The sequence below is a fragment of the Malania oleifera genome, chromosome 2 (assembly GCF_029873635.1).
Source record: "Malania oleifera isolate guangnan ecotype guangnan chromosome 2, ASM2987363v1, whole genome shotgun sequence".
Lineage (NCBI taxonomy): Eukaryota > Viridiplantae > Streptophyta > Magnoliopsida > Santalales > Ximeniaceae > Malania > Malania oleifera.
Genome location: NC_080418.1, coordinates 6,087,362 through 6,114,102, shown reverse-complemented (window position 1 = coordinate 6,114,102; position 26,741 = coordinate 6,087,362). Strand labels below are relative to the sequence as shown.

Sequence of the window (26,741 nt, the reverse complement as noted above, 5' to 3'; positions counted from 1 at the left end):
ATGTTCACTATAAATATGAAAAACTATTTTTGGGGAGATGCCATTTTAACAGCTACACATCTCATTAATCAAATGCCGAGTCGAGTTCTTTCTTTTGCCACTCCTCTCCAGAAATTCCAGGAATATTTTCCCAACTCTCGACTCCACTCCAATCTCTCTCTGAAAATCTTTGGATGTACTGCATTTGTTTATGTTCATGCTCACAATCGAGATAAATTGGAACCTCGTGCCATTAAATGCGTCTTTATTGGTTACTCTCCTACTCAAAAAGGCTACAAATGTTATGACCCTATCTGAAAAAGAATGTTTGTTAGCCTTGATGTCACGTTCTTTGAAACCACTCCTTATTTCCCAAAGCCCTCTCTTCAGGGGGAGAAGTGGAGTGAAGATCGGTTCTTTGATTTCTCTATTACTGAGTCTATGCCATCTACTGAGTCTCACATTGCATCATTTCCTAATCTATCATATGCAAATGATCACTTAAACTTAGGGGGAGATGTGGAAAAGCAAAATAATAAGGAAATACTTGTTTACTCAAGAAAGCCAAAAATAAAGAACAGGCAGAATCTCATATTTGAGGCACCAAAAGAGTTGGAACCGGTGATAACTCCAAGCAACCATGAGTCCACGCCGAGTTCCGGTTAGCTAATAAATGATCATGAGCTTCCTTCTGATAAGTCTGCACCTGATAACATCAATTTACCCATTGCAGTTAGAAAACAAACGAGGTCATGTACTTTATATCCCTAGTCAAAATACATGTCTTATAAAACTCTGTCTACAGGGTATCATGCTTTTACCTCTAACCTTGACAGGATAAAAATTCCAAAGAACATTTAGGAAGCCCTGGAAATTCCTGAATGGAGGGAAGCCGTCATGGAAGAAATGTGGGCCTTGGGAAAAAATGGAACTTGGGACATTATTAATTTTTCGGGAGGAAAGAAGCCAATAGGCTGCAAATGGGTCTTCACAGTGAAATATAGGGCTGATGGGACAGTTGAATGATATAAAGCCAGAGTCGTTGCAAAAGGGTTTACATAGGCCTATGGCATTGACTGCACGGAGACATTTGCACCAGTGGCAAAATTTAACATAGTTCGGGTCCTCCTGCCCTTGGCAGCTAACTTAAATTGGCAACTACAACAACTCTACATTAAGAATGCATTTCTAAATTGCGAGTTAGAAGAAGAAGTCTACATGATTACACCATCAGGTTTCAGTAAGAAAGGTGAAGAAAACAGAGTATGTAAGCTCAAGAAGTCCTTGTATGGACTCAAGCAATCTCCCAGAGCATGGTTCGACAGATTTGCGAAAGTGATTAAGAATCAGGGATATCGACAAGGGCAATCAGATCACTCTATATTTTTCCAACAGTATGAAAGTGGTAAGAAAACAATTCTGATAGTGTATGTTGATGATATAATCCTAACTGGAGATGATACAATGGAGATGAAAAGATTAAAGAAAGTCCTAGCTGCTGAGTTTGAAGTTAATGACTTGGGACAAATGTGGTACTTCTTGGGAATGGAAGTTGCTAGATCAAAAAAGGGTATCAGTGTCTCTCAACGAAAGTATATCCTTGATCTCCTAACCGAAACTGACATGCTTGGTTGTAAACCCAGTGAAACTCTGATTGAAGCCGTAAAAAGGGTCGAAGACTGCGGAATACCAGTTGAAAGGAAAGGTATCAGAGATTGGTTGGTAAACTAATTTACTTATCGCATACCAGACCTGACATTGCATTTGCGGTAAGTGTGGTAAGCCAACACATGCACTCACCGAAAAAGACTCACCTAGGTACTGTGTATAAGATCCTCAGGTACCTCAAGGGTACTCCGGGCAAAGGACTTTTCTTTAAGAAATGTGAAAGCAAGGAAGTAGAAGCAGTGCTGAAGCTGAATTCAGGGCAGTTGCACAAAGGATATGTGAAGGACTGTGGTTACAGAAATTCTTAGAAGAATTACAAATTCCGGTGAAATTCCCTATCAAACTCTATTGTGACAACAAAGTAGCCATCAGTATCTCTCTCAATCCAGTTCAACATGACAGGACTAAGCATGTGGAAATGGACCGACATTTTATCAAACAGAAGGTTGAAGAAGGAACCATCTGTATGACTTATGTACCTACCAAGGAACAAACTGTAGACATCTTTACTAAAGGGTTAGCTCGACAAAACTTTGATGATTTCATTGGCATGTTGGATATGATCAATATCTATGATCCAACTTGAGGGGGAGTGTAAAAATCCTGAGTATCTTCATGTATATTGAGTAAATCAGGAAAGTAAGTAAATATAGAAGATTGTATATTATTGAGAGTGATTCTGTTAGGAGATTGTTTCCATATTTAGAACCTTCGATTGTATTATATATATTGTAAATTAGGCTATACAAAATAATTCAAGAAATACATAAATTCCATTTTGTTTTCAGCTAAGGATTGCCAAATGCCTAAGATGCTAGCATTGGCATTTAGAGAGTGACACCCGGCCAAATGTTCCTGGAAATTTTTTGCCAAACATTTACTAGGTTTGGTGGTATTTTTTCCTCTCCTTTTTATCCTTTTCCAAGATTACATTGTGCATGATGTAACATTAAGAAAAGTAATAGCTATGTTGAATTGTACAACTAGACATACAAAAACAGAACTTCTGTTGACTGCATTGGTAAAAAATGATAATGTTAAAATCCCAAGTATCATTTTAAATAATAAACAATTAGGAAAGTGGGTAAATGTGGGGGATTTGATATTATTCGGTAAAGGGATTGTTTCCTTATTTAGAATAGGTGATTGTATTATATAAGATTGGGATGTACATATGAAAAAATTAATTCAATGTAATTCAAGGCTTCCGCTTACATGGTATCAGAGCTAGGGTTTCTTAACCTTAGCTAACAATGGCCAGTAGCACCAGCAAAGGGGCAACCTCATCTGGAAAATCCGACAGGGATTCCGAGGTTACGTCCGCTGGGGGTGTGAATGGGCTGGACAATACAACCTTTCCACTCTCAGTGGAGAAATTGAACGGGAAAAACTTTTGAGAATGGGCTCAATCCATAAAGTTGGTGATTGAAGGAAAAGGGAAACTAGGTTACCTTACTGGAGAAAGGAGGAAACCCGACCCTACTGATGCTGTCGCCTTGCAAACATGGAGATCTGAAAGCTCCATGGTCACGACTTGGCTTGTTAACTCGATGAAGCCAGCTATTGGTAAAATATACTTGTTCTTACCCACGGCGAAGGATGTCTGGGACGCCATTCGCGAAACCTACTTCGATGTTGAGAGCTATTCACAAATCTTTAACATCAAATCTCTGTTGTGGTAGATGAGGCAAGGTGATAGGGAAGTCACGGAGTATTTCATGGAGATGACCCATCTCTGGCAAGAGCTCGATCTGAGCATCGACGAGGAGTGGGAGTGCTTCGGCGACAGCATACGATACCGAAGGAGGCTCAAAAATGAAAAGGTCTTCGAGTTTCTTGCCGGCCTCGACCGAGATCTGGATGATGTGAGGGGACGCATCCTTGGCCGGCGATCTCTTCCTTCAACCCGAGAGGTCTTCGTAGAAGTTAGGAGGGAGGAGAGTAGGAGGCGTGTGATGCTGAGGCCCCAAGGTGATCGGGTCGGGTTGGACCTATCCGTATCCGCCCCAAATTCAAATGGAAACACTAATGGGCCTGATGTCTTGACCCTTGTATCAAAAGGCCTAGGGGGATCCAGTCAACGACCACAAAAGGTAGATTATGGTGTGAACATTGCCGCAAAAAAGGTCAATCAAAAGATACCTGCTGGGAGATTCATGGAAAACCGGCAGATTGGAAGCCGAGACAATACTAAAAAAATTGTGGGTACCAGGCTAGCACTAATGGGTCAACTAAAAAATTACAAGGAGAAAAAACCAATAATACCTCCCCAAGTAGTGCATTCAGTCCTAAGCAGTTAGATCAGCTGTATAAAATGATTTCGTCAATTCAAACATCGGGTCAGTCTTCCTTTGGTTCCCTGGTTTACTGAGGTAATTATTTGTTAGCCTTAAATACTCCATCCTGTTACAAATCTCCATGGATAATTGACTCGGGTGCATCTGATCATATGACTGGTTCTTATCAATTGTTTTCATCTTACTCACCATATGTTGCCAATTTGAGAGTAAAAATTGCAGATGACTCTCTCTCAATAGTTGCCGGTAAAAGAAGTATTCGCATATCTGACTCTGTAACTTTAAAATCTATCCTACATGTTCCCAAGTTATCTTGCAACCTGTTATCCATCAGCCAGTTAACAAAAGACTCAAATTGTTCTGCTAAATTTGTTTTATCTCATTGTGTTTTTTAGGACCTATCATTGGGGAAGACGATTGACACTGCTAAGGCATATGAGGGACTCTACTACTTTGAGGAGGCAAGCTTGAGTGAACTATGTAATATTGCAATTTGTGATTCTGCATCTATTTCTAGAGATAGTGAACTTTTGTTATGGCGTTCAAGGATGGGTCATCCCAATTTCCAATATTTAAAACGTTTGTTTCCTTCTATTTGTTCAAATAAAATGTCTTCTGAGTTTCAATGTGAAGTGTGTGAGCTTGCAGAACACCGCCGTACTTCTCTCCCATCATCCATATACAAACCATCTCGCCCATTTACTATGATTCATAGTGATTTGTGGGGTCCCTCACGTTCCCTCAATCGCACCAATACAAAATGGTTTGTTATTTTTATTGATGACATACTTGTCTTTGTTAGGTTTACTTGTTGAAAGACAAAACTGAAGTCCGCTCCATTTTCATCAGTTTTCATTCCATGATTCTTACACAGTACTAGACTCATATTCAAATTTTACGTACTAATAATGGTACAGAATATTTTAATACTATTCTGGGAACTTATCTTCAAGAAAATGGGATTGTTCATCAGAGTTCTTGTGTGGATACCCCTCAATAAAATGGGGTTGATAAATGAAAAATTAGTCATATACTTGAAGTAGCCTGGGCATTAATGTTCACTACCAACATGAAAAACTATTTTTGGGGAGATGCCATCTTAACAGCTACACATCTCATTAATCGAATGCTGAGCCGAGTACTTTCCTTTGCCACCCCTCTTCAGAAATTCCAGGAACACTTTCCTACCTTTCGACTCTCCTCCAGTCTCCCGTTGAAAATCTTTGGTTGTACTGCTTTTGTTCATGTTCATGCACACCACCGGGATAAATTGGATCCCCGTGCTGTTAAATGTGTCTTCCTTGGTTATTCCCTTACCTAGAAAGGCTATAGATGCTATGATCTTGTCTCAAAAAGGCTATTTGTTAGTCTTGATGTTACTTTCTTTGAAACCACTCCTTATTTCCAAAAGCCCTCTCTTCAGGGGGAGAAATGGAGTGAAGATCGGTTCTTTGACTTCTTTACTACTGAATCTGCGTCATTTGAACCCGTACCACCTATTGAGCCTCCCATTGCTTCATTCCATGATCTATCTATCGAGCCTTCCATTGCATCACTTCCTGACTTGCCAAACACAACAAAACACTTAACCTCAGGGGGAGATACAAGAAAGCAAAACAACGCAAATATACTTGTTTACTCAAGAAAGCCGAACACAAAGAACAGGGAGAATCTCATACCTGAGGCACCAAGAGCGTTGGAACTGGTGATGGCTCTGAATAACCATGAGTCCACCCCCAATCCTGCTCTGGTAATTGAGCTTTCTTCTGATAATCCTGTATCTGATGATATCAATTTACCTATTGCAATCAGAAAACAAACCAGGTCATGTACTCAATACCCTTGGTCTAAATACATGTCTTATAAAAGCTTGTCGACAGGACATCGTGCTTTTGTCTCTAACCTTGACAGGATGAGAATTCCAAAGAACATTTAGGAAGCTCTAGAAGTTCCTAAATGGAGAGAGGCAGTCATGGAGGAAATGCGGGCCCTAGAAAATAATGGAACTTGGGAGTTGATAAATTTGTCGAGAGGGAAGAAGCCAGTAGGTTGTAAATGTGTCTTCATAGTGAAATATAAATCTGATGGGACAGTTGAAAGATATAAAACCAGACTTGTTGCAAAAGGATTTACATAGACTTACGGCATTGACTATACGGAGACATTTGCACTAGTGGCAAACTTAAATACAGTTTGGGTCCTCTTGTCCTTGGCAGCCAACCTAGATTGGCCACTACAACAACTTGATATTAAGAATGTATTTTTAAATGGCGAGTTAGAAGAAGAAGTATACATGACTATACCACCAGGATTTAGTGGGAAAGGTGAAGAAAACAAAGTGTGTAAACTCAAGAAGTCCTTGTATGGACTCAAACAATCTCCCAGAGCTTGGTTCGACAAATTTGCATAAGTAATAAAGAATCAAGGTTATCGACAAGGGAAATCAGATCACACCCTGTTCTTTCAACAGTCTGAAAGAGGTAAGAGAACAATTCTTATAGTATGTGTTGATGATATAGTCCTTACTGGTGATGATATAGTAGAGATGGAGAGATTAAAGAAAGTTCTGGTTGCTGAATTTGAAGTTAAAGACTTGGGACAAATGCGGTATTTTTTGGGCATGGAAGTTGCGAGAACGAGAAAGGGAATTAGTGTGTCTCAGCGAAAGTATGTTACTGATCTCCTAATTGAAACTGACGTGCTTGGATGCAAACCCAGTGAAACCCCGATTGAAGCAGTAAAGAAGGTTGAAGACTGTGGAATACTAGTTGAAAAGGAAAGGTATTAGAGATTGGTTGACAAGCTAATCAACCTATCACATACTAGACTAGATATTGCATTTGCAGTCAGTGTAGTAAGCCAACACATGCATTCACCAAAAGAAGCCCACTTAGATGCCGTGTACAAGATCCTTTGATATCTCAAGGGATCCTCGGGAAGAGGACTCTTCTTCAAGAAATGTGAAAGTAAAGAAGTAGAGATCTTTACAGATGCAGATTGGGCAGGATCAGTAGAAGATAAAAGGTCCACCACAAGTTATTGCATATTCGTTTAGGGAAATTTGGTAACTTGGAGAAGCAAAAAACATAATGTAATGGCTTATAGTAGTGCTGAAGCTGAATTCAGGGCAGTTGCTCAAGGGATATGTGAATGACTGTGGTTACCGAAACTCTTGGAAGAATTAAAGGTCCCGGTGAAATTTCCTATCAAACTCTATTGTGACAATAAGGCAGCTATCAGCATCTCTCTCAATCCAGTTCAACATGATAGGACTAAGCATGTGGAAGTGGACATACACTTTATTAAAGAGAAAATTAAAGAAGTAATTATCTGTATGACTTATATATCTACCAAGGAACAAAGTGCAGATATCTTTACTAAAGGGTTGGGACGACAGAACTTTGATGATCTCATTAACAAGTTGGAGATGATTAATATTTATGATCCAACTTGAGGGGGAGTGTTAAAATCCCAAGTATCATTGTAAATAATGAACAAATTAGGAAAGTGGGTAAATGTGGGGGATTTGATATTATTCGGTAAGGGGATTGTTTCCTTGTTTAGAATAGGTGATTGTATTATATAAAATTGGGATGTACATATGAAAAAATTAATTCAATGTAATTCTAGGCTTCTGCTTACAGATAATGGTATACACGAACCATCTTTAAAATGCAGTTTCCAAGTTTGCATTATTCTTCTTTAATTCCATATTTACTGCAGATTTGAATATCATGTTTGTAGTAATTATTCAATAGGATCATTTTAAACTAGATACTGTTACCGCTGCTCAATTATATTTCTAATATTAATTCTGTGAAGATATCTTTGGATCCAGGTGCATCATGACATGAATGCTCCATTGGCTCATTATTTCTTATATACAGGCCACAATTCCTACTTAACTGGGAATCAGCTCAGCAGTGACTGCAGTGTGAAGCCAATCATAAAGGCACTGCTGCAAGGTGTAAGAGTAATCGAATTGGATTTGTGGCCAAATTCCACGGGAGATATGGTGGAGGTTCGTCATGGAGGGTATGAAGATAATTTGCTAGTGTGTCCTGCTATCATCATTGTTGTTTGAGTTCTATATTAGTAATAATTGGCATTTAAAGTTTTTTTCTTGATCAATATTTGTTAACTTGTTGAAAATATAAAAAGGAAGAGCTGATAGGTTAAGGAGATCAAAGAACACAATTAAAATGATACTCAAAATTTTATAAAAGAAATGATTGCTGCTAAGATTCTTTCCCAAATAATGCAAGCATGAAATGTGCTGCTTAAATTTATAGAACTTAAATATGTTTTGACCTAGAATATGCTGACATTAGGATACCTTTTCCTTGATTTTTTTTTTCCTTTTCCACAGTAATTCTACTTGCTGCCAACTAAGGTCTATTTTTCAAAATTTTTCAGCCTTGGGATTACACTAAAATTCAAAAAAAGGGAATATGTAACATCCTTGTGTTTCAATTTATTTTCCTGAACTTGTGTAAAAAGGATTGTTTTCAAGCAATCGATGTCTGAAACTGTAGGACGCTGACTAGCCCAGTGGAATTCATCAAATGTTTGCATGCTATTAAGGATAATGCTTTTTCTGCGTCTGAATTTCCTCTTGTATTAACATTCGAAGACCACCTTACTCCTGTTCTCCAGGCTAAAGTTGCCAAGGTATATAGAAACGGTCTATGGATTTTAAACTATTCCTTTGGTTTTCAATGTAATCTATATGAACTGTATACAAATTTGCTCGCAGATGGTCACAAAAACATTTGGAGCCATGTTGTTTCGCCCTGAATCAGAATACTCACAGGAATTCCCCTCACCAGCATCACTGAAGAAGAGGATTATTATCTCCACCAAACCACCAAAAGAATATCTTGAATCCCAGAGTAAGAAGAGGATAAATAATTCACAGAAGGATAATGATTCAGGAGAGGAAGAATCTTGGCAGAAGGAAAATTCAGGTGTTAAAAATGAAGTAACTGAAAATAAGGTGCATGTAAAAAGGTTTATTGTGTTACCATATCTTGGTAAATATTGCTGTATTTAGTATTGTGTCCCTGATGATTTACTATCGACCAGAAGGATGAGTCAGACGAGGGAGAAGACCATCAGGATGAAGATATTCAGAGTGCATCTCCTGATGAATATAGACGTTTGATTGCTATTCATGCTGGGAAGCCAAAAGGTGGAGTAGGGAACTGGCTAACCATTGATTCCAATAATGTTAGACGTCTGAGCTTGAGTGAGCAGGATCTTGAAAATGCTGAAAAAACACATGGAACTGATATTGTCAGGTATTATCATTTTTTTTAGTTACAAGGCTTGTACCTAGGATGTATTCCCACCTCCATGTGTCTGAGTAAAAATTGTCAATATTATCAACTACAGTTTTCTCAATCTCTTATGTCCTGCATGTTGGGAAAAGCACATGACTATGCAAATTAGGGCAGCGACCAAGCAACTAGATTTAAAGCAATAAAACAAATTAACGAGATCCAAAATTTCGCCGAAACTCCTGCTTGAAAAAAACCTCAGACTGAAGTTTGTTTCTAACTTTCACTATGATCAATAATAAGATTACAATTCACAGCATCAAGAGCTCAGATCTTGGCTTCCTTACCACGTAAAAACCTCAAGAAACAACTTATTGAATGACTCTCAACAAGCAACAACCTCATATATTGTTTTTGCCTCTTTTCTGTTAGTCACTCTGTTACTATGGGTGGAGTCCTTGCATAAACTTGATATTCATGAGTAAGCAGCAACTTGATCCAAAAGCTTAAGCCTATTGGGTCTTGGGCCCAGCCATGTATATAAGCACCCATCCTCTAGTTTATTTTTCCAATGTGGGACAAACTCAGAAGTGAAATTCTCAACAACTCCCCCTCAATTGTGAGTTCCAACTATTTATATTTTGTGTAAAGGTATTCCAAAGCCTTCACTACTCTCCTCTAATGGTCGTTTTTATTTATTTATTTAATTTTATTGAAAGTTATATCATTGGTTATGACCATTTTGTGACCGCTGTTAAACATTTGTTTGACTGTTTTTGTGGCCATTTTAAAATTAATTTTGAGATAGCTAATCTTACTGCAAAGGTGAATGTGATGGTTTTTGTTATGGGAAACTTCAACACTCCGAAGCTTATCAGGGCCAAGGTACCAGAACCCAACACGTAAGGGGGTGCCCATGATGCCAAGGACTTGGAGAACTTCTTGCTTGATATGAAGTAGTACTTTCGCACCATGAGGATATACTCAAAATAGGTGAAAGTGAATATTGCAATTATATACTTGGTGACACTAAACTATAGTAGCGTACCAAGTACGATGAAATTGAGAATGGACGTTGTTTCATTGATTTTTGGGCAAACTTGAAGAGAAAACGTCCAATTCTTTCCTGAGAATGTTGAGTATGATGCTAAAAGAAAATTGGAGACCTCAAGCATAGTGGGTCAATCAGGGAATCTGTGAAACAATTTTTTACTTCGATGTTGGATATCCAAGACATGTTGGAGAAGGACAAGTTGTTCTATTTTCTTTAGGGGTTGAAATTGTGGGCAACAACCAAACTTCATATACGAAGAGTTCAAAACTTGTCTACCACACAAGCTGTCGTAGAACACTTGAACTTCATCCAAAGAGAGTGGCGTGGGTGGACATAGCAGAAAGTTTTTCAAAAAGGGCAAACCCAAAAGTGGGGGAGTTGACAGTAAGACATCAACTTCAAAAGAAGCTTTGTCTTCTTGATCATCCAAGACATCCAATGGTAAGGATAAGATTACATGCTTGTTATGTCAAGGCCCTCAAAGAGTTGTCATGCCCTTGCAAATCATCACTTAATGCTTCATAAGCTTCCATCGTGGAGGGAGCATTAGAGGATGATGGGGATGAAGAAGATATTTCAACAATGGGTGCAATGCAGCTAGTGAAATGCATTGGAGAGGCATGCAGAAGAACCAAAAGTTATACAGACAAAAGGATTGATGTTTGTAGACTTGAGGATCAATGGGAAAAGCACTCGTGCTATGGTTGATACTACGCTATCCACAATGTTTCAAAGGTAGAAGCAAAGTGACTTAACTCATTACTCGGAGAAGGATTTAGGACGCATGAAAGCTGTTAACTCTGCTGCCCAGCCTACTATAGGAGTAGCCAAGAAAATCATTATAAAGCTTGGGTAGTGGGCAACACATGCGAATTTCATAGCTATGCCTTAGATGACTTCCAAGTCATTCTTGGAATGGAATTCCTAAGGGAGACTAAGGCAGTGCCAATGCCTTTTGTTGGTTTCCTTTTTCTGATGGGAGACCATCTTGCATGATGCAAAGTTGTTGCGAAGAAAGGTGACAATGAGAAGTTCCTTTTTACCATGTGACTTAAGAAAGGATTAAGGAGGGGTGAACGAATGTATCTACCCATGCTGGTGGTAGATGAAGAAGAAGGCCAATAGTTGGTGCCTACGACCTTCTAAACTGTGTTGGATGAGTATCAAGAGGTGATGTTTGATAAGATACCTCACAACTTGCCTCTATGATGGGGTGTGGAGCATGGGATCGAGTTGTTCCCATGAGTCTCCAGAGCTAGTAGAGCTAAGAAAGCAACTTGATGATCTATTGAAAACAGGGTATATTTGTTCTTTCAAAGCATGGTTCGAAGCACTGGTGTTATTTCAAAGGAAACATGATGGGAGCATGCAGATGTGTCTAAACTATCGCATGTTCAACAAGGTGGCAGTGCGCAACAGGTATCCTATTTTGTTGATTGCCAATCTGTTTGATCAATTTAGTCATGCAAAGCACTTCACTAAACTTGACTTGATGTTAGACTACTATAAAGTGAGAATAGCCGATGGGGATAAACCAAAGACGACTTGTGTGACACGGTATGGGGCATATGAGTTATTGGTGATGCCATTTGGGTTGATGAATGCGCTTGCAACATTTTGTACCTTGATGAACTAGGCCTTTCGTGAGTTTCTAACAAGTTTGTTGTGGTATACGTGGATTATATAGTTGTTTGCAGTTCCACTTTGGAGGAGCATAAAGAGCATCTACGGAAGGTGTTCGACTGGCTAAAGGAGAACAATTTCTATATGAAGAAAGAGAAGTGCTATTTTGCTTAGCGGAACATAAAATTCCTTGGTCATGTGATTGAGCAAGGTCATATAAGAATCAATATGGAGAAGGTAAGGGCCATCCAAAAATGGAAGATCCCAATGATGGTGAAGGAGTTGCGTTCCTTTCTTGGTCTTGCCAATTATTATGGAAAGTTCGTTGAGGGGTACTCCAGGAGAACTGCTCCTTTAACTGAACTGCTGAAGAAGGGTTAGGAGTGGAGCTAGATGGAGAAGTGTCAGGGAGCCTTTGATGACTTGTCATGATGAGAGATCTGGTACTACCATACTTGCTCTTCTGAATGTTATTAAACCTTCGAAGTACAAACAGATGCAATGGACTACGCCCTTTGAGGAGTCTTGTTACAACCTTATAGGAGGGACATCCTATTGCGTATGAGAGTCGTAAGCTTAGTGAAGCTAAATGGAAGTACACAACTCAAAAGAAGGAGATGGTAGCAGCGATCCATTGTCTTCGTGTGTGGGGACATTACCGACTTGGATCAAGGTTTGTGGTGAAAATGGATGACTTAAGTGTTATCTACTTCTTTACACAATCGAAGTTATCACTCAAGTAGGGCCGATGGCAAAAATTTTTGGCAGAATTTGATTTCTTATTTGAACACAAGACAGGACCGATGAACCAAGTTGCAAATGCACCAAGCAGGAAGGCTGAGTTGGCGGCCTTACAAATGGTAACACACTTGACTTTGAGTATAGTTACCACAATGATGTAGGAGCGCATGAAGGAGAACTTGGCTAAAAAATCCAGTTGCCTGGAACCTCATGAAGCTGATAAAATAGGGCAATACACGCCAATTTTGGATGGAAGATGGATTGTCGATGAACTATGGTAGTCGACTTTTTGTGCCATGAACTGGTGATCTGAGGAAGACATTGTTGAGTGTCATGATACTAGGGTTGGACATCGAGGATGGCGGCGCACTTTGGCATTACTGAAGTAGAGATATTATTGGCCTCATATGCGGGATGTTGTGGTTGATTATACTAGAACATGTCTCACCTGCCAACAAGACAAGGTGGAGCGGAAGAAGATTGCAGGGCTGCTAGGGCCTCTACCAATACCAACCAGATCATGGGAGAGTGTCTCTCTAGAATTTATTACCAACATGCCCAGAGTGGGAGATGTAGGGTCTATATTTGTGGTCATAGATAAATTTTCGAAGTATTCATACCCGCATCGAAGTACTGTTTAACAGAAGAGACGACAAAACTATTATTTAAGCAATGTTGTGAATTATTGGGGTATTCCCTATATTTCATCAGTGACTAAGACTCAAGATTCACTGGCAAACTTTTCAGAATCTTTGCTTCACATCTTGACATCTCTTCGAGTTATCATCCACAAATAGACGGATAGACGAAGAGATTCAATGGGCTACTAGAAGAGTATTTGCACCATTTGTCAATGCCAATCAGAAGAATTGGGTGCAACTACTTGATGCGGCTCAGTTATGCTTCAACGGTTAAAAGAGCTTAATTGCCAACAAAAGTCCTTTTGAACTTGTTATAGGTCAGCAGCCGCAACTACCTCACACAGTGGATGAGTCGTGCAGAGGAAAAGAGTCCCAGAGCATACACTTCACCAAAGAATGGAGATAGAATGCAAAGATTGCCCGAGCCTACTTGGAGGAAGCTTCAAAGCTAATGAAGAAGTGGGCAGATTGGGAAAAAATCGTTGCACTTCAATGTGAGTGACTTGGTGCTTGTTAAGCTCAATCCTAAACAAATCAGGTCACTACGAGGTCGAGATAGAGGGCCGCTCGTAAATATGAAGGACTAGTTGCCATTTTGGCAAAAGTTGGGAAGACTTATTACAAGATTGACGCTTTGGCTTAGATGAAAGAACATCTTGTGTTTCATTTTAGCTGCTTCAAGCCATTCAACGTAGATACTGAAGATCTTAGTAGAGGTCAGTCAACCAGAGCATCAGTGAAGACAATGCAACCTGATAGATGAGAAGTTGAAGTCATCCTTGCAGACAAAGAGTTCACATCCTCAAGGAAGAAGCAGCACAAGTTCTTAGTAAAGTGGAAAGGCCTTGGAGAAGAAGAAATCAGCTGGATTTATATGGAAGATATGCAACTGTTCATGAAGAAAGTTGAAGAGTACTTAGCATCAAAGTCTACAAGTACATAGACTGCATAAGTGGGGGAGTGTCATAAGCCAAGGTTGTCCAAGGCATTATGCTTTTCTGTGACCGCTTGTCCCGTGTGTATGGGATGAATTACCATCATGTATGTACTAGTGTAGGTTTACTTTTCAAAGATAATTCTGTCCTAGGCTAAAAATGGGAGTATGACTCTTCGAACAAGTTGATGTTTCATAGTGTCAGATTTGCATATATAGCTTTTTAGAGGAGGGTGAGAATCATCAATCTGTAAAAATCACTAGTCATTGTAGGCTACTTGCCTCCCTTACTTTACACACATTGTTAACAGGGTGTTACTTTAATGAATTATGTTGCTGATGTTTACCACTTGCTTGTCATCGCTTTCATGAATTGCTTATTGCGTCCACTTACATTTTTTTCAATGACAATGAAAGTGTTCTGTTGGTAAATTGTGGTAAACTTTTGGCTAGCTAGTTAAGCAAGAGTGCTTTAACTAGCGCAGCGCGGTCCTTCACAAAGGTGTGAAATATTCGGCTCGTGACACCCGGATTGCATTCCACGTGCGTCCAAACCAATCTTTACTCCCACATCCTGTCCCTATTCGGATCCATCTACTAGGCTTAGATTCCTTTTTGGCTTTGGTCACATACTTGGTCTTTTAACTGTTAGTATGTCAGGAGAATTAGCTTTCGCACCCCGACTTTACGATGTTGCTCACCCAAAATTACGAATCATCAACTCTGATATCACTTGTGAACATTGGGGGAGCCCTCGCATAGACTTAATATACATAGGTGAGCACCAACTTGATCCAAAAGCTTAAGCCTATTGGGTTTTGGGCCCAATCGTGCATATAAGTACCTATCTTCTAGTCTATTTTTCCAATGTGGGACAAACTCACAAGTGGAATTCTCAACACACTCCAAACCCCACACGCATGTTCACATTATTTTTCTAGTAATGTGGCTCCCTTGAAAAGCCAACAAACAAAGGGGTTATTTGGACAAGAGGCTTTTAATTCATGTACCACGAAATAATATGGTTGTAAAACCAAACATCCCTTTCCATGGGCTTCTTCATGGGCTGCCACCAAATTAATTTGGCCAAACTTAAGAATGGGCCTTTCCTTCTTCCAACAGAGGAGGGAAAATCCAACATTGCTTATGTTCTTATATACAGGCTTGTATATGGCATGGAACTCGATTTAATATATTTCAGTTATTCAATTCATTCAGTTTTTGAATAACCATATAAAAACATGGTTACTGGATTTTCTTTTAGCATGCCTAATTTTTCAGGAAATGAAATAAATAATCTTGGTTGATCCAAATAGCATTTCTCTAATTTAACGTCTTAAAATAGCCTGCATGTTGACTGCAACTCAGATTTATGCTTGGAGAACTGAAGTTTTATCTTCTACTCAACTGACCCCAATTCTAGAAGAACACAGGAACAGCAAGTGGAAGAGAAAAGGCAAGACTAGCATTTGGTAGAAAGCTAGCAATAACCTTTTTGGAAGCCATTATGAATTCTGTCATTTAACAGGCACGATGCCTGCACTCTTAAACAACTTGTGACGTTAGTGTTATTTTTTTTATCAGTGCAGCATTGTGGTTGCTCTTATGGGTTCATGATCTTTTTTTTTTCTAATTTTTTAGTACTTCATCAACTGCTGATCTTTTTTGGACATTTAACTACATCTTGCTATATAATATTTCACAATATTAATCATCAGTTGTTGAGTTAATGTTCCAGGTTTACCCAAAAGAATCTGCTGAGAGTATACCCAAAGGGTACGCGTGTTAATTCATCTAATTATAATCCTCATGTTGGATGGATGCATGGAGCTCAAATGGTTGCATTTAATATGCAGGTCATATTTCCTGATTCTGGTAATTGTATTGTATGACAATTTTAAACTTTAATCATACTTTTCCATTATATATATAGTTCTTAATTTCTTATTTATGCATATTAACCTACTAAAACTACTATATTACACTGCTCCTTGGACTAAAGTGATTTAAACAGGAGCTGCATGTCGTCCTATTAGAAGGGACCATCTAATGATATTCATATCCATGATTCCTTTTGTTTCTTTTGCTTAAAGGTGGGGGATAGGTTATCATTTAGAGCAGTGTTATATGGGCCATGGAGGATATTCACACTGGATGACGATACCCTATTGCCAAAGTATTTTAGGGCCCTAAACTTTGGTGTTAGATTACCACTTGACCTAAAAGCTTAAACTGTTTGGTTGTGGGCCAACAATGCATATCAAGCTTTAACACTCCCCTACATGTGCAGCCTGACAGCAAGTGGAGAGATAAACACGATAAATAACACCCATGATAGGGGACAATAATTTTTTTAAACGCTGCACAATAAACGCAGGCAACAAGACTAGAACCCAGAACCTCCAAGTTAGATTACCACTTCCCCTAAAATCTTAAGCTGTTAGGTTGTGGGCCGACAATGTATATCAAACTTTAACGGTGACAATGACTTGTGAATTCAGCAAACAATAGTCAGTTCTGCTTTAGTTGTTTTCAATACCATTATATTATATTAAACTATGCGCAATTTTAGTACCCTGAGACTGATTTCTGGCAAGTTATGCTCAGATGAATTGTTTGTTGACAATATGTTGGGACATAACTTCAACATCAATAATGGGGACAAACTGAGAATTGTTTACTTTGAAAAAGAGGGTTTTTTTGTGTGGCTGATTCTTCAAATATCTTCCCATTTCAGATAGCAACTATTAATTTGTTGAAACATTTACACGTGCTATATGCCAAGTGGATTTGCTTCTTTCTCACCTATCTTCGTTTTACAGGGATATGGAAAGTACCTTTGGATTATGCATGGAATGTTTAGAGCCAATGGTGGCTGTGGCTATGTGAAGAAGCCAGATTTTTTACTGAATATTGGCCCAAATAATGAGGCTTTTGATCCTACAGAGAAATTACCAGTTAAAACAACTTTGAGGGTATGGAGAACATAATGGTCCCTTTCATTTTATTAGCTTCCCTTGCCATCTTGCTGGGGTTACATTGATTTTACCCACATGCTAATGACAGGTAAAAGTATACATGGGAGAAGGGTGGCATGTGGATTTTCACCATACACATTTTGATCGATTTTCCCCACCGGACTTCTTTGTGAGGGTACGATGAATGGTTTCAATTAAGATTCTCTACTTCTTGGGGAACTCAGTACTCATGTAACTGAGCTTCGGGAACTTCTTATTTGCTTGACTGTCCTTACTGGCTGATCTGCTCAGGTTGGAATAGCTGGTGTCCCAGCTGACACAAAGATGCACAAAACACAGGTGATTGAGGACGACTGGCTCCCAGTCTGGAACAAAGAGTTTGAATTCCCGCTTACTGTTCCCGAACTGGCCTTGCTTCGGATTGAAGTTCTTGAGTTTGACACATCTGGAATACACGATTTTGGAGGCCAAACATGCCTCCCCCTAACAGAGTTGAGAACCGGGATCCGAGTCGTCCCCCTCTGTGATGAAAGGGGGCAGAAGTACAAGTCTGTAAAGCTTCTTATGTCTTTTGAATTTATTCAATACTAGTATGGGCTTGTGTGCTGTTGTTTAGAAGGTAGCTGTGTTATATGTGTGGCATTCATTACGTCAGTACATTGTTCTTTGTTGCTGTTACTAAGAAGTAAGAACTCTATTTTAAACTTGCAATAAGGAAAATATATTGTAAAATGGGCCTTCCTCATGCAAGCCCAGACACTTAGATGAGCCCACACCAGCCTGCCAAGCGGGCTCTTACGTGCTGTTGGGCTCATATGAGCCAGGCCCGTTCATGAAATGCTTCACTTGTTCTATTTTTATTTTTCTTTTATTTTTATTTTGATTTTTATGATAATAATATTCAGCAGCAAATGTTTTGTGATAAAGTCAAAGTCAACGGAAATGATTGAAGAAGCTGGCTACAGGCCTGTTATGGAATTCTTTGACACTAACACCTCAGTCCTACATGACAACCCAAGATCTACCTAGCCCATTATTTTTTTTCTCCCTCAAATTGGAGCCCACGTTCAGGAGGTGACCCAACAGCTTGCCCTTGTTGTGGACCCATCTTGGGCTGGGCTTGAACAGCCCATTAATTTTTATTTTTATTACCCACCATATTAAAATTTTCTAAACATTTAGCTCGAGTTTGGATCTTATGCTCTTCGTCATCGTGTAGTTTCCCTTTTTTTTTTTTTATTATTTCTTTTGGCTTCATTATAACGAGATATAGGGTGAATATGCAATTGTTGGGATCGAACTCAGTTCAGCCCACATTGGATGAGATTTCGGTCCATTTTGAGTTTTGATTTGGACTAGAACAGCCCATTAAATTTTAACGTAGAACATTTTAAAAAACTTTTGAGCATTTAACTGGAGTTTGGATTTGATGAGACCAGCTTGATATTTTCACACACACACACATATATATATATATATATATATATATTTATATACAATTTTGAAGTTTATTATTTTTGGGGATTGCCTGTTGAAAAGTTATGGTTTGTCTTGTAGGTGAAGTGACCTATTCTGATAATTATAAAAGTAAAGTCAAAGGGAATATGATGATGAGTGAGGGCATACAATTTGCTCTTTGAATAACGTTGATTTATTTGTGTGATGGTGTTTGTTGGTGGGAGTGGGAGAAGGAACATGTATGATTCATCATTTGGTATGTCCAGCCACCATTATTTTTTCTTTTCTTTTCTCAGTAACAGCATTAACGTTAGATACTAATTAGCCTCTTAGTAGACCAAGTTTGATTTGGTTCTAGCCTTGATCATAACAGCTGTGCCTTTTGTCGGTGAAATTGCATCTTATAAAATGCAAAGTATGATTGATTTAAAAGCAAATATAAATAATTATAACTTGGCAAACTTTTACTTCTTCTTAAATGGATTTAGATGAATTTAATCCATCATCTCGTTTTCGAAGGAAGATCAAGAGGATTGAGGGTTGAAGGAGTTGAAAAATAAATTGTAATTTGATTGTTCCTTCAAGAGTGCTTGTCAAAAGAAAATTATAAGAATAGTCTCGTCTGAAATCATTTATAAAAATATTATTTAAAAAAAAAAAAAAAGTAATTATCTAAGAGTACTCTGTCATTACTTCTTATAAGTACTTTTTAAGATATTTTTTTAAAAAAACTTATATTACAAAATACTTATTTTTCTAAAAATAATTAGTTTGGAAAAGTAAATTTTGAAACATATACTTGTTTTAGAACTTAAAAAATGAAACTGAAAATGGATATGGTATATAATAGTCACTTAAAAAAAAAAATTCATGGATGACAAATTATTCCTCTCTGGCATCAAAAGTCAACTCTTTTGTTAAGAGTTGCCTACTAATTCAATGACTTAGATTAACTAGTTCTATATTAAAATGTTACCTTCTTGCAATTATACTATTGTTTAATGCCCTATCGCCAAATTTTTAATTTAATTATGAAACAAGATCATTTAGTTTATTGACTCATATCCATTTTTTTTTTTTTAAATAAAATGAATGAGTAGATAATGCAAAGACATGGAGAAAGAGACGGCAAGGGAGGGGCGTTATGCAATGATATTTTTGGTTCTCAATACTATTACTATACTAGTAAATCAATAAGAAGAAAGATCACAACTATATTGACCGTAGCAAATTGTTACTGTAAGACCATTATGTAAACCACTATAAAATTGTTAGTGCAAAACAAATAATTTTACTCCTATAATTGTTACTTTTTCTTTTCATTTTTTCTCATTTCCCTTTCATTAATCGTTCTCATAAGCTGTTGGGAGGAGGAGGAGGAGGAGATTATAGTAAAGAGGTTAGTGATTCAAAGATGATTTCTTTTTTGTAATATTCACAAAAGTTGCATAAGGTAACAATTTTATATGAACATTGTTGTATTAAAATATACAAAACAAGTTAAAAGTTGATTAAAGGATCTAAAATACAGTAAAAATACTTTCAAGAAGGATTAAGAGGTTAACACATGTACAAATACCAAAATAAATAAGATTGAGTGTGCTTGAAAAAAAAAAAATCATGGTTGTTATACCCACCTTCACATCCTTAATGTGATATCCATTACCTTTAACTCCCGATACATATCTTTTGGTTTTTGTCCCACATTGATGGGAAATGTTTATTGAACTTAGGTTGAAGCTAATGGTGGCATATGCCCTTCCAGTTATAGATGATAATGTTCCTTACACTTTCAAAGAAACAGTGAGGAATTTTGAATCAGACAAATGGAAGAAAACGATGAATGGAGAAATGCAATTTTTTATAAGAATCAGACTTGGGAGCTAGCCCAGCTACCCAAGAGTAAGAAAGCAATTGGTTACAAATGAGTTTATGTAACGAAAGAAGGATTTCCAGAAGAAATAATGTTTACTTCAAAACTAGATTGGTAGCTAAGGGCTACACACAGAAGGAATGTATTGATTATAATGAGGTATTTTCTCTAGTTCTTAAACATTCTTCCATTCAAATTTTGTTGGCTTTGGTAGCACAACTTGATCTTAGACTAGTTCAGCTTGATGTAAAAACTGCATTTTTACATGGTGATTTGGAAGAGGAAATATATATGACTTAGTCAGATGGATTTAAGGTTGCTGAAAAAGAAAATTGGGTATACAAACTGGAAAAATAGTTGTATGGTTTAAAACAGTCTTCAAGACAGTGGTACAACTAATTTCATTAGTTTATAATTGGTCACAAGTATATTAAAAATAGACATGATCATTGTGTTTATTTTCGTAGGCTACAAAATGGATCTTTTATATATTTACTCTTGTATATTGATGATATGTTGATAGCTTCAAAGAACAAGGAAGAAATCAACAAATTGAAAAATTAGTTAAATCAAGAGTTTGAAATGAAAGATCTTGGTGAAACAAATAAGATACTTGACATAGAGGTATGCAGAGACAGAATGATAGGAAGAGTTAGTTTGACTTAGAAACAATATTTGAAGAAGGTAGTACAAAGTTGTGGCATATCTGAGCAGTCAAACCAGTTAGCACTCTGCTTGCTCCTCACTTCAAACTTAGTGCATCTTTATCTCTTAATTCAAATGAGGAATGTAAGTATATGTCACAAGTTCTTTATGCAAGTGCAGTGGGTAGTCTGATGTATGCAATGGTTTGTACAAGACCTGATATTTCACAAGTTGTTAGTATGGTGAGCAAGTATATGCATGATCCGAGTAAAAGACATTGGCAAGCTGTGAAATGGATTTTACGATATATTATGAATACTATTAATGTTGGTACAGTATTTGAGAAAAATAATACTATTGATCAACATGTTGTTGGATATGTGGATTCTAATTTTGCAGGTGATTTGGATAAACATCGATCAACTACTGGATATGTATTTACATTTACTAATGGTCTAGTAAGCTAGAGGTCTACCTTACAATCTATTATTACTTTGTCTACGACAGAAGCAAAATACATGGTAACTTCAGAGGCTATTAAGAAAGCTATTTAGTTTTAGAGTTTACTTGAATTTTTGGGAGTTGTTCAGAAGCACATTACCGTATTCTGTGATAACCAGAGTACTATTCATTTGGTAAATAACCAAGTCTATCATGCGCAAACGAAGCATGACGACGTTTATTTTCACTTTATGTGGGATATAATTGATGAAGGCAAAATACTTCTTCATAAGATTGCTACAACTGAGAATCCTACAAATATGTTGACCAAGATTATGACAACAATCAAGTTCAAACATTGTTTGGACTTGATCAATATCCTGTAAGTCTGAATATTTTTGGAAGGCACTAATGATGTGGAACTCCAAAGAGTATTGGTTACTGAAAAATTTGTTAAATTTATCATTAAGGTGGAGATTTGTTAGTTTTTGTCTCACATTGGTGGGAAATGTTTATTGAACTTTAGGTTGAAACTATATATAGAACTTCCCTCACCAATCACACCTCAAATTTGTAGAGTTATAAATAGTGTTTGTACTCTAGGGTATTTCTAATTACTATTAGTAATTTGAAATTTTCCCAAGTTTTAATTTTTTGGAAGTAGTGGATTGATTGTCAGCGTCCGAGAACGTAGGTAATTCTATATCGAACCTCGTAAATTCTTGTGTTGTTATTTATTGCTGCATTTTATTATTAGTTTCTGCATTACTTTTGTTTTGATTATATATTCAATAGCAATAGTTGCAGTATTGGTGTTTGGCACAAGTGGAATGTCCAATATAACAATATCCAGGAAAAAAGTTTCAGCATTGACTTACAATAAATTGAAAAGGGAAGCACTAACGACTTGGGTCAATGGTAAATTAATGATACAAATTAATTGGGGACAAGGAAATAATGCTCCATTTAATTCTCTTTAATAAAGACCCTAATTCAAAATGTAACTCCCATGACTTTCAATGATTGCTCATTAATGGGGAAATCAATGAGAGGAGAGCTGAAGAGGTAAGATTATCCCACTTTTATTTGCACTCATACTATTGCAACTTTAAAATCTTTCAAAATTCCTTAACTTAAGCATCAGAGTAATCCTTGAAATACACCCCAAGTCCTCCAAACTATTTTTTTTCTTTATTCTCACAGATAGTCGAGGTTATGAATAATAAGGATTACCTAGCCAAATTCTAGTGGTATATGCATGTATAATGAAAAAGTTTATTTATAACAAGAAACTTATCATAAGAATTAGAAATGTTATCCCAAATTTTGTTAAACTTAATTGAATTTTGAAATGATTAATAAATCCAAAAAGTCCATTTCACTTGAGAAAAAAATTGTAATAATTTTCTCACAAAGAATGACTATTGCTATTATTAGCAAGCAAAAAATCATTTTTTTTAAAAAAAATCAATTTCCTTTAGCAAAAAAAATGCAAATTTCCTGAGATTTCAAAAAATGTGAAAAAAAATTATGAGAAAACTCAAAAAGGAGTATCAGTATCCAAAAAAATCAAGTATCAATAAAAAATTTATAAAATTTTTATTAGATTTGTATAATTTTGTCAACCAGGTGATTAATATTTAAATCAGAAAAAAAAACAAAAAACGAAAAAAGGTTTTCCTTGAGATGGAAGGATTCATTCTCCTGCGAGTAGATGGATACTCTCTCTATTCTTTTTTGGCAACTTTGGTTGGTTAACGCCTAGCCCCCACCGCCCACCATATGCATCATGTATCTTCCCACTCCCATCATTTTTGTCACTTGACTTCTACTCGTACTTCTATAGGGATGTGTTCCAGTTGAGTTCAAACTATCCGGACTCGATTCAAAAATATGAAACTCAAAACTTAACTCGAATTCGATAAAATCAATTCAATTATAGATTAATATATTTATAAAATATTATTATATATAATATAAAAATAATAAAATAAAAATCTATTAGGCTTGAAATTTGATTCGAGTACTATTATTGAAATTGAATGGGATTCGTTAAAGTATTTGAATAGATTGAAATCCAGTATCTTCTGCAACTCTTGCCAACTTCAAGCGCAGAAACAGAAAAGGACATTCCTTCGCACACCTCATAGACTACCTGGTTACTAGGGAAAAAAAAACACACAACACACAAACCAAAAAAAAACACTTCAGAAAAGACAGCCCAAAACCAGAAATTAGAAATCCCCATTTCATTTTCTAAGGCTCTCTCCACAGCATGCATATATTAATGCTTCTCCTTTGCATCAAGAACATTAACAAAAAGCAAGTGTACTATAATTTGGGTGTTTGCCCAGTTGAATAAATAAAACAATACTCAAACTAGGAGAAAAATGAAAACAAAAAAATAATGAAGGACTCAATTTTGAACTGGGATCCAAATTTCAGTCTGAAGGAATGGAGAATGCAGCATTAGAGACGCTAGAATGGCCGTCCTCCTCACACAGCGCCAATGCTCTCTCCAAATTGGTGGCAATATCAGTCACACTAGGCCTCTCTTTCCCTTCCAAGCTCACACACTGCACTGCAGTGTAAGCCACCAGCTCCACCCCCTCCTCCTCCGCGCCGCCCGTCTCCGGCGGCCCAACTCTCCCGTCCAACACACTATGCAGCTCCCCCGCCAGAATCCTCGGCACAGCATACTCCACCACCCCCATCGGCCCGGTGCTCCCACCCTCTTCATTCCTAAACACCGCCCTCTTCCCGGTCAACAACTCCAGTAACACCACCCCTAGGCTGTACACATCACTCTTCGTCGTCAAAACATTCATGACATAGTACTCAGGATCGATATACCCAACTGTCCCGACCGCCTTCGTCGACATGAAGTCCTGGTCGGATTCAGGCCCCATCAGGGACAACCCAAAATCGGATACTCTTGCAGTCCAGTTTGCATCAAGGAGGATGTTTGAGGACTTTATGTCTCTGTGAATTATGGTGGGAACTGCATAGTTGTGGAGGTATTCAATTCCCCTGGCGGCATCTAATGCAATCTTGATTCTCATTTTCCAGGAATTGAGGATGCTGCAGGTTTTATCAATGATCTGCTTGCTGTGCAGATGATCATGGAGGGCTCCATTGCTCATGAACTCATAAACCAAAAGCCTCTCTTCGTTCTCGTGGCAGAACCCAACGAGGGAAACCAAATGCTTGTGGTGAAGGCGGGACAAGAGGGCTAATTCTGAATCGAATGCGCTTTCCTTGTCCTGAAATTTCTTCCTCCTTGAACTCATTTCCCCTCTTTTAATGGCGACTTCCCGGCCGCCGGCAAGCGTGCCTCGGTAAACCGTGCCGAAACTCCCGCCGCCGATCTTGTTTGCCGGGGAGAAGTCGTCCGTGGCAGCTGCGAGCTCTGAGAGGGAAAAGTTCTCTGCTCTCTCTGCGTGCTTCAAGGAAGTCCCACTTTTCTGGCGAGCGAGTGTGGGGAAATGGGAACAATTGAATGTTGTCATGGCCCGGGGAGGGTCCGCGGAATTGTGAATCCTCTTGTGCAAGAAACCTGAGATTCCCGTGCAGATGCCGGCGAAAGCCCCAATTGACCCAATAATGGCAAACGCCATTAACAGCCTGTTTTTGGCCGTCGATGGCCGAGAAGAAAGGGACTGAAAAACTTGTTGCGGCGGCGAAGGGGAGGAATGGGGCAATGTGGGAAGGGGTAGAGGAATCGGAATGGGAAGTTCAACGTCGCAGGAATTGCAGATATTCCCAGAACCGTAACAGAGAATCCCGGAATTGGGATACACCCCACAGTTGTTACACGAAGATTGAACGCACGGACCTGGAATCACCATTGCCGACGGAATCTGAAGCTCATTCGCCAGATTAGGGTCCCGGCTAGACCACCCTGGTCCCCAGCAAACCAGAGATAAATCCCTAGTCGCCAATCCGCAAGTGAAATCCAAACCCGCGACAATGGATTCGAAGGAAATGTTTTCAATTTCAGAATTATTATTCGCGAATCCGGATGTCTTCGTTTCCTCTCCCCAACAGAGCACGAACCCATTTTTTTCCCGGATTGCGCAGGTGCGATTCGCTCCCAGTGCGAGGCCAGAGAACTCGAAAGCCGAATCGGGAGGGACCTCGAGCTGCCCGGAAATGTTATCTCCTTTACAGACCAAGAAACCGTTCTTGTTCAACCCACAAGCGTGAGTCGCTCCGGCGACTAAGGTCGACATTGAAGAACTGCCGAACTGTCTCTGTATCTCAGCCCCAATTAAGCTTTCTCCCCAGCACAAAACCCTACTGTTGTTCTTCAAAATCCCACACGAAAACCCTGTCCCGGAGGTTATATACCGGAGCTTGGAATCCTCCGCCGGAGACGGAAACGACGGCCCACCCGTAATGTTTTTATCTCCTCTCCAGCATTTTACTTCACCGGTGTCGCCCGCGATGGCGCAGACATGAGCGTCCCCTACCGTTAGATCCGTTAATCGGACGGTTTCGCTGTGGTAAATGCGCCTGGCTTGGAAGCAGGAAGTGTCCCAGCAGAGGAGGGTGAGGCCACCAGACGTCAGGCCGCAGAAGAAGGTCCGGCCGCCGGAAATGGCTTCGTAGGATATGGTGGGTTGCACGGGGATGGTTTGGCCCGCTTGGTAGCACTGGATTCTCTGGGTGGGCTCTCCGGCGACGATGCCGCAGACAGTTGCGGAGCCGTAGCCGACGGCGATGGTTGAGCCCGAGCCGAGGGAATTAACTTTGGTGACCAGGACCACCGGCGGCCAGATGAATCCTATGACGACGACGGCGAAGGCGACGGCGACGGAGGAATGGGGCTTTGTCGTCATGTGAAAGATGAGCTGATAGGATAGGAGATTGTACGGCCTGGTGGCTAGCTCATTAGCTTTGGCTTCTTCATTGGCTGGTGCACAGAAGAGAGAAAGAGAGAAAGAGAGAGAGAGAGAGAGAAGCTCAGAGATGGCAACGGAAGAGAGCGGGAGAAAAAAGACGCAGCCACGAAGGTGGTGTGGAAAGCGTGGTCCCGTTGATGGGACATTCTTCTGTAAGCAAATCCATGTATGAGAGAGAGAGAGAGAGAGAGAGAGAGAGAGAGAGAGAGAGAGAGAGAGGGAGGAA

At 38.8% G+C, this 26,741-nt stretch overlaps 2 protein-coding genes across 11 annotated transcripts in view; one reads left to right on the top strand and one right to left on the bottom strand.

Moving 5' to 3' along the window:
- The window catches only part of LOC131149091 (phosphoinositide phospholipase C 2-like), a 41,456-nt gene extending 23,336 nt beyond the window's left edge, over positions 1–18,120 (top strand). For 4 of the 10 annotated variants that reach the window (XM_058099168.1, XM_058099169.1, XM_058099165.1 and 1 more), the window contains 8 exons: positions 7,783–7,979; positions 8,480–8,615; positions 8,701–8,940; positions 9,030–9,244; positions 15,955–16,072; positions 17,039–17,191; positions 17,283–17,369; positions 17,486–18,120. In XM_058099168.1, the coding sequence (XP_057955151.1) occupies positions 7,783–7,979; positions 8,480–8,615; positions 8,701–8,940; positions 9,030–9,244; positions 15,955–16,072; positions 17,039–17,191; positions 17,283–17,369; positions 17,486–17,785 (1,446 nt within the window). In that variant the 3' untranslated portion in view covers positions 17,786–18,120. Of the gene's footprint in view, positions 1–7,782; positions 7,980–8,479; positions 8,616–8,700; positions 8,947–9,029; positions 9,245–15,954; positions 16,073–17,038; positions 17,192–17,282; positions 17,370–17,485 lie in introns of all 10 variants that reach the window. The other 6 variants (XM_058099170.1, XM_058099166.1, XM_058099167.1 and 3 more) reach the window with 3 other exon arrangements.
- A 5,697-nt stretch (positions 18,121–23,817) lies between these two features.
- On the bottom strand, positions 23,818–26,704 carry LOC131149090 (putative serine/threonine-protein kinase-like protein CCR3). Its single transcript, XM_058099163.1, has one exon. The coding sequence runs from the start codon at positions 26,450–26,452 to the stop codon at positions 24,053–24,055; it is 2,400 nt and encodes a 799-aa protein (XP_057955146.1). The 5' UTR covers positions 26,453–26,704; the 3' UTR covers positions 23,818–24,052.
- Between the last annotated feature and the right edge of the window lie 37 nt (positions 26,705–26,741).